Here is a 14,449-nt window from a genome sequence, read left to right as displayed (position 1 = left end):
TGGCTCAGAACACACTTTTAAGTTCTTTGTACATCAGGTTTTGGGTGTTAATATTAGAGGGGGGGATACATATAATAAAACAGAAAGGGCTGAACAGAAATGGAGCTTGCTCTTGAATGCAGAGAAAATGCCTGGTTTAAATGGCATCTCTAGCCTTAAACCATTCTTGAAAGCATGCCCACTTAAGCATTAATGTTGTTTTTAAACAAAGATTTTAAACTAAAATTTTATTTGTACTGTTTCCCTATAACAATTGTTCCATTGCTTGGGTGTATGTGTACCTTTTCATTAATTTATTAGATTTGCATATGATAGCTGATTGGCCTTGCTTTCTTTTTAAACTCATGTCTTTCTACTTGTCTATTAGACTGAAGAAGCGATAGTGTTATCGCGAAAGTGCTCACTTTTATCAGTTTCTTTTATGTTCAATAAATAGAGTCTATGCCTAGCCGCTTTGGTTCGGTACTTGGTTTTTTACTTCAAGTTTACACAGTTTTCTTCTAGCGCACCTTTCACGTGTTCCTGTGTATTTTTATTTTTTGTGGAAACTTTTGAAATACTTTGGTCCCATGACATAGAGGATAACGACCTGACTATGACTTTCATGATCTAGATTCAGTAGCGACCCAGACACTAGTAGGACCAATGCAGGGAGGTAGAGTGAGCAGACAATGCCAGCTTGCCCATCTCAAGGTGATGGAGGTTGTGTAGTCTACACTGACCCCAATAACCATGCTGAGGAATTGCTAGTAGCAAAATATGGGTGAGGGCAGCTCACGACACCCTCATAGCTAGGAGGGATTTCCCAGGTAGATGTGGAGGAATGAGACTCTCTATGTAAGTGCCTGCCTACTAGCTCCTCACTGCCACTACTTTATAGGACTGAATGTGTTTATTAGTTGTAGCTTTGCCAAGGGAATAAATGGGATGAATCTCACTCTGTATGTGGGAATGAGTAGGTCCAATGAAGGCTGTCAGGCAGGTCTCATGGTTGGGGGTAAGGGTAATTTTTTTTTCAAAAGGGATTAAGCCCTCATTCACTCCAAACTCCATGACTCTAGATGTACTAATTCTAAAATCATACAACAGTGTGGTAGAGAAACTTCCTTACCCTACTGTTCAGTGAGCCTTACTAAAATATACTGATGTCTGATCCATAAAAATTCGAAAGTATGAAAGACATCCACACACACACACACACACACACACACACACACACACACACACACACACACACACACACACACACACACACACACACACACACACACACACACACACACACACACACACACACACATATGTAACTGTGTGTTTGTGCATGCATGTGTGTGTGTGTGTGTGTGTGTGTGTGTGTGTGTGTGTGTGTGTGTGTGTGTGTGTCTGTCTGTGTATGCATGCACACTTCTGCACATGTATACTTGACTGTGTGTCTGTGTGTTTGTGCCTTGAAAAAACAATGAAGACTTAAGCAAGACTTAAGCATTATGTTGAGCTTTCAGAACCTTAGTAATATAGACATAGATTTTTTGGAATTACAGCAGTAGATAAAAACTTCTCAGTTTCTCTACTCTGTTTATCTCTAGCTCTCTAATAGGTTATAAGCAACAAATCCTGCATAACAAAATGCATATTTGCCAAATCTTTTAGAATATTTTCATTGAATTATGTTATTTTATCTTGCTGGATATGATGTAGCATAATTTTATTTGCAAAACTGTGTGTTTAGGTTGTTTTAACTCTACAGTTTAATGACAATATACACATCATTTCTCATTACTCTTTCTGTTATATTATGTTAAACTACAAACTTGAACATAATCTTACAGGACAGCACAGATGTGTAACACTATGATAAGCTGATCAACTGTTGTTTTGCAAAGGCTTTTTTTTTCTTTATTATACATATTAGTTCTTTTTGACTTTAAGCAAATAATTTATGAAGGCTAGTGCTGTAAGATGGCAGCTGAAAAGAGTCAATAATTCCAAATGGCTCTTCCTTTGTTAAGAGATTAATAATGATGATAATAACAACAGTAATAATAATAATAATAATATAGCTGAAAACGTTTGTGACTACCCAAGAATGACACTGATCAATTTGGCCATAATTATTTTCAAAACATGCATCCTTTTCACTGACTTAGGCCAGTCTAGTTGTTAACTAAGTTCCTAAATTCCTAAGTTCATAATTACAGTAAAGTATTTAGATTATAACATCATCAAAGAACACTATCTCAGAAAACAGTAGGATCACAGACTCAGTTGTTAACCCATTCATCTAACAGCTTCTTAAAACATATTAAATTACTAGTTTTTCTAACTTGTTCTGGTAATATATTCCAGAGCTGTGCAATTTTTGGATTAATGTAACATCTCCTCACTTTTGTATTGCACAGCTGTGTAGAAAAATATTAAATTATGATGTTTGTAGGTCCTAAGTCCCTTGCACACCTCTAAATCTAAGAAATACTGTAAAATTGTAACACAGTAAGCTTTGAAAGCAAGTAACAATCTACCACTTGTTTACCTATAACATAAAGTTTGAGTACCTGTCCTTGTAACTCATATTACATGCAGATTTTTTGTTTTAGTGAATTATCTCTGTACAGACTTTATTTTATTCATTTGTTTCCATATTAAATACAAAAAGAATTATTATACAAATGGATCTTACATATATTTAATACAATATTAACAGACTTTTGATGCCCCTGGTATAAATGTTTTTAAATATCATAACTGTTTGCCTCATTGCCTTCCAAAAGAGAGACTGAACATGGATATTAAAGATGAAATTACTTTCCAAAGTAACACTAAGATCTTTATAATTGTCGGCTTCTGTTAGGACAAAGGATGTTAAAAAACTTTTTTCTAAATGATTGGATTACCCATCTCACACATAATTGTTAATATCTGAAAAATTTTCCACATTATCTTCAAGGAAACAATAATCAACAATTTGTATTTAATAGTATTGTTGAAAAAATATGTTAAATAAGAATTCATGCATGGAACCCAGAGGTACTCCTAATCATACTATTGCTGGATCAGGTTTAGTCCCCTAAATTATACCTTCAGACCTTGCAGCGTTTTCTAAATTGACCCAAAAGATAACATATGAAAAGCTTTTACAAGATCTAAAAAAATTAACAAGTGTAAAAATCTAAATCAACAACATTAATAATGTTGTTAGAAAAATCTTCCAAATTGGTTAAAGTGGTGTGAGCACTATGAAAGCCATGTTGAAAAATATCCTTTAAAGCATTATTATCTCTAGGTAAGATAGAAATAAGATTTACAGGTCTGTAGTTGTTTCCCAGCTGTTTATTTAATTTCTTATACAGTAGAGTAGCAAACAATTTTTCCATAAAGATGAAATGTAACCTATTTCTAATAATCTATTAAACATGCAATGTAGTATGGGTCCTAATAAGGTCTTATTTTTTATTAATTAAAATAGTAGGTATATTAGCAGGATGTATCCCCTCTATATATAAATTTCTTTACTTAACCTAGTGCACTATTTACCATTTTATCAGTAATCCTTGGATTTATATCAAGATTATCCAAATCCACTTCAGATTATAAGTCTAAGTCAAGATCTTAGTTCAAGCAATTATCAGTAAAATATTTACTGAATGCATTAGCTATCGTCTTAGTATTGTTAATAAGTATTACATTAACCCCTATCATATTGACCTGTTTGGTATTGTTCCCAAATGATTTAATTCATTTTTAGAACTTTTTTTGGATTACTTGTAACACCTGCAAGATTATTTTTACAGTTGATTTTCTCAGAAATAATCATACTCCTGACTCATGAATTCAACCTTTTCTTATTAAATTTATTGGGTATTATTTTAAATATCCTAAAATGCCTTTCTTCTTATAAAACTTTGATACATTAGAATTGCACCAGCAAGGCAAATTATGTTTAATATTGCTTGCCTTACAGAAAGTATTCCGTTAAACACTGTTAATCAAAATATTTTGCATTATACAATAAAAATTTATTAAAATTCAAAAAATGTGCACACTGATTGGACAAATCAGTCAGAGTGTTCATTGCAAATCTAGCATTCCCTCACCAGAATAAGTTCAATTGTTTCATTCTTTCAGCAATGCTATCTAAGAATTTAATCTATAAAAATGCACTTTCACTTGCTGGGGAAAAAAAGGAAAAAAAATCATGTATTGATAATGGAAGCATTCCCATTAAAAGTTTCAAACCATACATCTTACCTCCGGAAATACACCTGCCTCGCCATTTACTGGCTTAATTCTTCAATGCTAGGTCAGAAGAGTGTAGCTTTTATCAAGAAAAGTAAAAAAAATACAAGGCAAACATATCCACATTCCCAGTAAATGCTTAACATATTTTAGACTTTTGTGTACACACATCCCACAGCAAATTCATTAAAAAAAGAAACAAAGCAGAGGCAGCAGTGCACTATATAGCCACAGAGCATGCCTTGTACATTAATTGAATGTTCCAGACAACCAGAAAATTTTGGAAGAACACTATAGTCCTTTTATACATTTACATTATATATAAAACTGAAAACTTTTTCCTTAAATATGTCATTGTGTAATAGCAATAAAGCACTTCTTTGTGTGGGTAATGCATAACTTAACCATGGTTGCCTTTGTTTAGTCAATCATGTTTTGCCCTCATGGTCAAGCCACACTGACCATGGGTAAGCCATGCATTACACACCCACACACACACACACACACACACACACACACACACACACACACACACACACACACAGTCATGGATTATTCCTAAAAGCATCACATCCTCCAACTATCTGGCCAAGACACTCCTCCCAGTTTGTAGAACTTAAGTTCTCTTTGATAGAATTATAATCAGTGAATTCATAATTATGTTTTAACACAAAATGGAACCAAAATATCAAACTGAATAGTAATCAGAAGAATCAAGAGGTGTAGAAATATGTTAAGTTCTGATAATTTCTGGTAAATCAGTCCCAATAAGACCAAATACATTTTCTCATGGTTAAGTCTGGTAGCAAGTTGAATCACTTTATGATGCACCAGTACATTTAGAAACTGTCTAGCATAGCAATTACTGGTCAAATTAGTTTTTCAATGAATGCATGGCTAATTTAAATCACTTAGAAATAGTAAATTGTCAGCATTCAATATCCAAACCAATTTAGATAAAAACTTCCAACGTTTTAATGAATTGATATGTGCTGTACAATAACAAAGTGCTATTGTAATAGATCCCTTTGAAAAGAAATATGTTAACTGAACAGAAATGCCTCAGTCTCTTCACTAACCTGCAAGAAACATGGACGAACAGACTGATGTACATATAGTGTAACACCTGCTGTTAACTTAATCATACTGAAAAATTATAGTCATATTCAACTTTTGTTACAAGAATAAATTTGTTTAGGTTTTGTAAAAGAGTACCGGTCAGTAAAGAAAACAAATATCATATATATTTAAGTTATGCATTGCTTCATTTGCTTTTATTTATGATTAACTGATAAATATTCTGCCATCAATCACTGTGGTAACCTGTGTGGCTACTTAGCATATACAATATTATCAATTAAACATGCCAAGAAAAAAAATCACTGTATAAACCAAATTAAGTAAGATGAGATAATTGTAGATTGAAACTAATATAATGAATAACAATGCCATAATTTTATTTTGTACTTACTGCAGGAAATGAAATCTCTCCAGGGGTAAATAGTAACACCAGCATGTTGACACGCAGCAGCATATGCAGAGATTGCCTGGCACAAAATAGTCTTCCGTCCCTTGTATAGACATACATCATAAACACAATCCTGGAAATATCCATCTGGATTAATTTTACTATGACATTCTCTAAAAGGTCCATCCTTTTTCAAAATGATACCACAACTAGTGTCTTTTTCATATTGTTGCTTCTCATTTTCTTTGCATTGTGGACAATTCGTTTTGCATCCATCAGTACAACCAGGAACTTCTTCAGTTTTCCAGCTAAGTCCAAACTCCCCTGCATTGGGTGCAAGCTGTCCATTCTTCATTGTCAAGTCGTCCTGTGTGTTGTTATTAAAGTTTCCACACAAACCACAAACAGCACCGGAATATGTTGAAGGTATGGTGACAGATACATGACTTTGCCAGTCAAAAGTAACTTGAATGCCTGAACTTGTATGTAGTATTCCATAATTGCCACTCTTGTAAACTGTGAGTTTACCATTAAGCAGTACATATGGAAGGTTGGTGAGAACTTCATTCACCTGGTGGTATACAACAACATATCATTATTGTTTATTCGTGAATACATAAAAACATGAAATGTAGTTTAGCACAATACCAATATAATTTGAAGATTTAAAGTTATACTAATTGACAAATGTTTTACTCAATAAGTGCATAACAAAATGGAGAACACAGTAACTTCTTGTACAAAGATTTATATGTTAGTTCAGTTCTGAATTAGTGGTAGCCATTTGAAATGTTGGGACCTGCTAGAGTAAGACCATAACTATGGAGACTGAATGGCCAAAAGATATGACTTCTATATATTAAATCTGAGATGTCATTTCTTCGAATATTCCCTTTTCTCCATGGTATGGCAATCTTGGAGTTGGTATATAGAAGTTCAAGAGTGTGGGGGGGGTTGCCTCTCACCTGGGGAGTGCAGTGGGGGGAGCACTTGCATTGCTGCTGTAGACTTCTTGGCTTTCTTATTCAACACTCAACAGAATGCCTTCTCTGGAAAATGTGTAGGCTGTTAGGACTTTTGTGTGCCTGCATGAGATGTTGGAGGGGTCCATGACTTTCCACATTCTAAATATATCTGTGATTTGGATTGATGGGTTTCCAAGTTGATTCTAAGTGCTTCATTTATATGTGACACCTGTGATCAACTGGCTTTCTTCCCAGAATTGATCTCCTGCCATCTGTTCATGGCTTGCAGGCATGGGTTTCTGTTCAGTGTGACACTGAAGTTGATATGTGAGTAATGAAAACCAGTGCATGAATGAACTTCTATTTGATAAATAAACATATGTGAGGACACATCATAAATAAACATATGTGAGGACACATCATAAATAAACATATGTGAGGACACATCATAAATAAACATATGTGAGGACACATCATATTTGACATGATTCTTACTAATATGACTGTTTCATATACTACTTCTTTTGTGTCACATTTCCTGATGACATCTGACTACAAATTTCTGACCTTCTCTTTTAACTCCCAAAAGCTCAGAGACCAAACCCTACCAAATTTAAGGACTAACAATGTCCCAAGTTCAACTTACTATATGATGAACAATCAAAACTGACATATACGTGCACCTTCCCTAGCCATGATATACCAGCAAGCTTCATTAAGAAATGATATACCCATTTTGAAAAATGAATACACAAGCTAAGAAAGGAGTTACAATAGCGAGGAACAGGGCATTGGAGACACTCTACCATCTTCTGGAAAGTGTCTCAGTAGGTGGCACAAAGAAACTATATCAGGTTGCAAGGCAAAGACAGAAAGATAAAGAAGAGAGTCAGACATCCTTCATAAGGGATGCCAGCAGCAACCTGCTCACCAGTCCATAGGATAACAAAGGCAGATGGAAGGAATATTTGCAGCAGCTTCTGAATGAAGAAAACCCCACAGAAGCTGTACTGCCCTAGACATAGCCTAAAATTACAGAAGAAGAGGAGCCCACCCTAGATGAAGTAAGAACAGCACTAAGGAAAATTAAGTGAAAGAAAGCAGCAGGCTCAGATGAGGTCATAGCAGATATGATAAAGATGTTGGTTGAGATAGGGAAGAAATGGCTTGTCAAGCTGCTCATAACAGTGTGGAGAGAAAGGCATATCCCAATGACTGGAGAATAAACATACTCATGCCAGTGTATAAGAACAAAGGGGACAGCCACAAATGTGGGCAGTACAGAGGCATCAAACTCCTATCACATTGCATGAAAGCACAACTGACCCAATGTTAGCAGTGATACTGATAGATGAAAAGAAACTAGAGATGAGGAAAAAGTCCAGCTGGGCATTTCTATAGTTGTAGAAAGCATATGACAAGGCTCCAAGAAAGATGATTTTGTCAGTACTGTGATGGTTCGAAATCCCAGAAACATTGGTAGAATTAGTGGAGGCTATGTACAAGGATCCAATGACTCAAGTACGAACAGTGTTAGGTCTCACACAGGCGTTCCCAGTGAGACTAGATGTGTACCAGGGTTTAGCTCTGAGCCCAGTGCTATTCATACTGGTGATGGACTACATTATCAAACAGGTCAGAGGAGACAGATCAACAAAACTGCTGTAAGTAGACAATGTGGCATTACAGCAGATTCTGAGCAACAACTGCAGCAAAGATAGTGAAATGGAGTGCAAAACCTAAGTTACATGGGATGAAACTAAACACAAGTAGGACAGTGGTAATGGCAGCAAATTGCGGAAATAAAGATAAGCTGAGAATTGAATTAGAAGGGAAGATAATGGAACAGGTTAATAACTACAAGTGTCTTGTGAGGTGTGGTTGAGGAGAAGGGAAATCTGAATGAGGAGGTCAAAGCTAGAATCAGAGGGGCTGCAGCCAACTAGCATATATTTTGTGGTGTATTGAATAACAATAGAATGCCAAAGAAGTAGAAAAGTAAGTTATACAACACAGTGATGTGACCAGTACTACTGCATGGTACAGAAACAGGCAGTAAATGCAGAGCAGATGAGGAAGCTAGAGGTGATAGAAATTAAGTGCCTAAGAAGAGTGGTAGGATGCACACTGTGGACAGATGAAGAAAACAGGAAATAAGATCAGAAACCAAACTAGCTCAAATTGCAAAAAAGATAAAAGAGAGCAAATGATGGTTGTTCAGTTATGTGCAGAAAAGCAGAAGACAATTTGGTGAAGGTGATTTGGGGCTGACAGGAATAAGGCAAGAAGAAATGAGGATGTCCAGCAAAGAGGTGAATAGATTTTGTGAATGAAGATCTGTGACAGTCAGGCATGCGTGTGGAAGAAGGCACGAGTGTGACATTGAATCAAGAGAGATGGCAACAATTAACACAACACCTCAACTCCACATAGAAAATGGGAAAAAAGGGTTTGAGGATGACGACTTTGATGATGATGATGAAAAACTGAGAAAGCATCTCTTTGCTTAAAGGTGTTATCTACTGACATTTACCTAAAATGCAGTTGTTTAATTTTGGTAAAATTATGTATTAGTACAGCAATATTGCACAGTAATAAAATTATATTTTTTTTACTTCATTATATGTATGAAATTTTCTGAATGTGACCTTGTGTCAGCAAAACTCATGCTGCTACATCTGTTCAACATGTTTTGCAGTTGTGGGCTTGCATAAATGAAGACACATTATTGTACTTAATAGAGATTCTCTGAACATTGATACAGAATGTTCACAAACTTAATGTAGTCACAGTCATGCTGAGGTTTCCTGGTTGTGGATATAGTGCATTGCCCAGGTGAGCTATACTCAGAGAGTCCCATGCTTGGTTGCAAATAACAAAATTGTTTTTCTTAAAACTATATTCTTCAAATGAGTATAGTAGATTATCTTGGCATGCCCAACCATAAAAAGGCTTTGTGGTGAGTTTTTGTTTTCCTGATTTTAATTCAACAAGGGCAGCTTGCTCTTCCATTGTGTGAGACTAGCAGTGAGCTTGCTTGTTGTAATATCAGTAGTTATTGGATGCCTTTGTTAAAATTCAAATGACATCAAAAAGAATAACTTGTGGATGGCTATTTCTTGCATAAGGCATAATCGTGCTAATATGCATAATCACTGAACATTGTGGATTGAAAAATAACAACACACCTGTTAAAGGTGTTCAATGGATGGAATGTAAATCATCAAGAAGGCAGACTTATGCCAATTCCTATAATCAGTGGAAGTAATTTCCTAAATGTAAACAACTATGTCGCTGAAGTGGCTTAATGCACGGCTGAGTAACACCTTCAGTAAGCATGCTCGTGCTGATAGCCGTAATCTCTGAGGGTTGTTTATCGAATTTAAAATGTAGTATTGTTGGGGCTTGGTTGAAACACATTAATCTTGTGTTGACTGCAGAAATAGGGCACTCTCCTGTGTAGTCTTATCAACATAGGGAAATTAGGTCCACCTGTGTCAGTACATTACATGTTAAGTGTTTGCAGTTAGTGGCATAGTTGTCTCTTTCTAATGATATCAACTAGGGAAGCTCATAAAGCACCTAGTACAGCTTGCAGGAACCATGCTTCTAGACTTAACAGTTAATGGATGTTTAGGCTTCAAGTTAATTATGCCACAATGACATTACCACTAATAAAAACGTAACTGCTCTTTGACCAGTGTCCACTAAGATCGTGATGCTAATTGTATTGAATAACTTTATGAAGAACGTACCTCTTCAGGAAATAACGTACAACAAACACCTTTGTCTCATCAAAGAAGAATGAAGAGTAAGCAGTTATTAAAAGTATAACAGAGCACCCTTCTCCAAGGAAGGGGAAATTGACTCAGTTCACAACTCGGTAAGGCACTGGAAGCTGTTGAGAAGGAACAAAGAGCATAAAGAAGGTAGTTCTTGTGGACATTCAACTTGGAGAATGTTTAAATCAGGGAGAATCTTGATTACAGGGTATTGAAAGACTTTAATAAATGCCTTTTTCATGTTTGCAAACACTTGCGGTTACACACACACACACACACACACACACACACACACACACACACACACACACACACACACACACACACACACACACTGCAGGGTGCAGTTTGAGGAATTATTACTGCCTAAACCACTCTACTTGTGTGTTACAGAGTATGATGCATAACATTGTGCAATACCATGATTCATTATACCAGATGTTGCAAAGGATCGAGGGGGTGTCTCAACTAGATGCCATGATTAATCCTACCGGATATTGCCAGATGATCAAGCGTAGCTAAAATTAAACAACAATATTGATCTGTTGCTACCAAGAGACCATTCTCCTCTAATTAAAACAGCATGAATATGGTATTATCTCCTTAATCTTGGCTGTAAATATCAGTAAATTGCATGTTGTTGATATGACATTAGTTCCAAAAATGTAATGAATGAAGAAGGCTTCTTAAAAATTATGTAATAATGACCTCTATTGCACTTGTTAGGAAACAACCACTGTTTATATGGACCTAATAATATACAGAATAATTCGACATAGAAAACTCGAACAGGATTGAATCAGCCTGGTTGACCAACATCCAGACCACAGGTTAATGGGAGCATAGTCAAGATTAAATGCATGACCATAGAGTTGTCAATGTATATGAACTTGTGACATGAAAACCATGAGGCAGATGAAATCAGTCACATTCCTATAGTAAAGAGGTTTCAGGCTTTACCAGAAAGGCTCATCCAGACTCTGCTACACTTTTCTGTGAAGGAATGTAAAGCCCAGAGCTGTTGGACATGCTACACTTAAAGAACTCCGATTCCCTCAGAACCACACACTCCAGGGACAATCCCTCAGAGCCACACACTCCAGGGATCTAAACCTTGTCATCACAATAAACAAAACATGCTGGAGGGATAGCTTCCTGACCCAGAGACACCCCAGACTCTGGAATAGATTGCCCACACATGTCAAGCAGAGTGCCTCTTTGGCCCTCTTCAAAAGGAACCTTGACAATTGGATAAGAGAAAGGAAATTCACCCCAAGGATCATGTCAGTCACCCTGCTAGACAGGGGTCCAGGGAAGTAATAGTGTGGGAAGAAATAACCAGGGAATTGTTATGGCTAGGCTTGTATAGGCCCTAGGGCTGATAGCCTAGTACCAACCTATGAACCTATGAACCAATGAGAGTCTGTGATGTGGTGAGGTCAGTCATGTCTGCAAAAATGCAAATAGACACCACTCTTTGTCTGAGAATGCATTTTGATTGATAAGACAGGTTATATTGCACAGTATGTCAACAGTATGGAAAAATGTTTAAATAGGCTATATTATACATTATGTCAACAGTATGGAAAAATGGAAAAGCTTAACTATTTCATGGGAAATGGTAACAATTTCCCTGTATAAAAGCATTGATTTGTTACAAACAGATTCCTGCCTGGTAAAGGTATTCTTAAACATAAGCTCATCTCCAAGGAGCTAAGGTTTGGCTAACATGACACTACAATCTGCACCCCCCTCCTTAGAGTATAACATTTATGGTTATTCTGCACCACACTCAGTCCACCTGAGTTAAAGTGACATGTATTAGGAAAATAAATTTGAGAATAAACATTTCTTATTTATTTTTATTTAATTAGTCATAAATTACTGATTGGGATTGGGGAAACATAATGATCTAAAAAGGATCCATATCATATGAAGCCTGTGCGCAAAAGCATAGTTTCTAAAATTATATCTACAAGTTGGTAGTTCACAGTAGTTTCAGCACTTAAGATAACTGAGCAGTCGTTTTAATAAACTGACCCATTACATGCAAAGCTTTACTAGTACACAGTAGTCTAACATTTGTGCAGAGCTACGTATGTGACATTGTAAGCTACTCCTCTCTACCTCCCCTGTCATCCTGCCACTAGTGTAGTCCCAGCTTCAGGGAATAATACCAGGAACACTAAAAATAAAAAAATAAAAATGGTCAAGCCTGGTAACTGATGGTCAGTTAAGGGCACGTAAACGTTGGGAAAAACAAGTTAGCTGCATTATGCAATACAAGCATAGCACTGAAAACATATGAAGATACATTTTTTCCAAGGACAGATAACATTTAACAACAACAGAAAAAGGTATTTAACTTGGAATTCTATCAAATAAGTGTAAATGACTGAGGTTTTCAGCTAGTTGTCTAATACTGAACTGATCAAAGCAGTAGCATTTAGAGTTGTCAGTGAAATGCTGAACTAGTTGATTATGTAATTGTTTGAAAAAAGACCTTTGAGTCAGGCAAGAAAAGTTTTAATTTTTGGCTGGATAACTGAAAAGAAGTTCTGATTAGACTTAAGTGTATCCTGTAGGTGTTTTATTAAAACAGATTCACTAAATTGTGGTCTGTGTTTGCATTCCAAGAAATAACTAATTCAATTGATCCAGCGGCTCATTCAATAGTAAATTGCAGAACTACAGAAATAGGCGGACTTTACAGAGGCGATAATTTATAAGGAGAAATCTGATGTTTATACCTCTTATACCTGGCCCTATGACAAACTCACAAGAGTCTGAATATGTAAGAAGAACTGAGACTGCTTCAAGTAAAGATCAAAAACATTACAGTACTCCCTCCATTCTTATCCTCTATATAAAAAACATTACAGTACTCCCTCCATTCCTATCCTCTATATCAAAAACATTACAGTACTCCCTCCATTCCTATCCTCTATATCAAAAACATTACAGTACTCCCACCATTCCTATCCTCTATATCAAAAACATTACAGTACTCCCTCCATTCTTATCCTTTATATCAAAAACATTACAGTACTCCCTCCATTCTTATCCTCTATATCAAAATCATTACAGTACTCCCTCCATTCTTATCCTCTATATCAAAAACATTACAGTACTCTCTCCATTCTTATCCTCTATATCAAAAACATTACAGTACTCCCTCCATTCTTATCCTCTATATCAAAAACATCACAGTACTCCCTCCATTCTTATCCTCTATATCAAAAACAATACAGTACTCCCTCCATTCTTATCCTCTATATCAAAAACATTACAGTACTCCCTCCATTCTTATCCTCTGTATCAAAAACATTACAGTACTCCCTCCATTCTTATCCTCTATATCAAAAACATTACAGTGCTCCCTCCATTCTTATCCTCTATATCAAAAACATCACAGTACTCCCTCCATTCTTATCCTCTATATCAAAAACATTACAGTACTCCCTCCATTCTTATCCTCTATATCAAAAACATTACAGTACTCCCTCCATTCTTATCCTCTATATCAAAAACATTACAGTACTCCCTCCATTCTTATCCTCTATATCAAAAACATTACAGTACTCCCTCCATTCCTATCCTCTATATCAAAAACATTACAGTACTCCCTCCATTCCTATCCTCTATATCAAAAACATTACAGTACTCCCTCCATTCTTATCCTCTATATCAAAAGCATTACAGTACTCCCTCCATTCTTATCCTCTATATCAAAAACATTACAGTACTCCCTCCATTCTTATCCTCTATATCAAAAACATTACAGTACTCCCTCCATTCTTATCCTCTATATCAAAAACATTACAGTACTCCCTACATTCGTATCCTCTATAAAGACTGGGATAATAGAAACACTTAATAAAATGGAATCCAGAGGACAACCTCTGCAACCTGAAACAGATCATCTTATTGCTGATGGATAAACAGGACATGTTGGGGGGACAGGTACTTGTGTCAAAGATTACTCTTTCTCTGGAACAGTC

General features: G+C 36.0%; 1 protein-coding gene across 1 annotated transcript in view; it reads right to left on the bottom strand.

Annotated features, from left to right (window-relative positions):
- LOC122809162 (IgGFc-binding protein-like) overlaps window positions 1-14,449 on the bottom strand; it is a 351,155-nt gene that overhangs the window by 189,153 nt on the left and 147,553 nt on the right. Inside the window, exon 7 of the mRNA XM_044080449.1 lies at window positions 5,705-6,272. Within this exon, the coding sequence (XP_043936384.1) occupies window positions 5,705-6,272 (568 nt within the window). The remainder of the gene's footprint in view (window positions 1-5,704; window positions 6,273-14,449) is intronic.

Source organism: Protopterus annectens, chromosome 8.part0 (assembly GCF_019279795.1).
Source record: "Protopterus annectens isolate FY-2018-M chromosome 8.part0, PAN1.0, whole genome shotgun sequence".
Classification (NCBI taxonomy): Eukaryota; Metazoa; Chordata; order Ceratodontiformes; family Protopteridae; genus Protopterus; species Protopterus annectens.
This window is presented reverse-complemented; position numbering and strand designations above follow the sequence as displayed.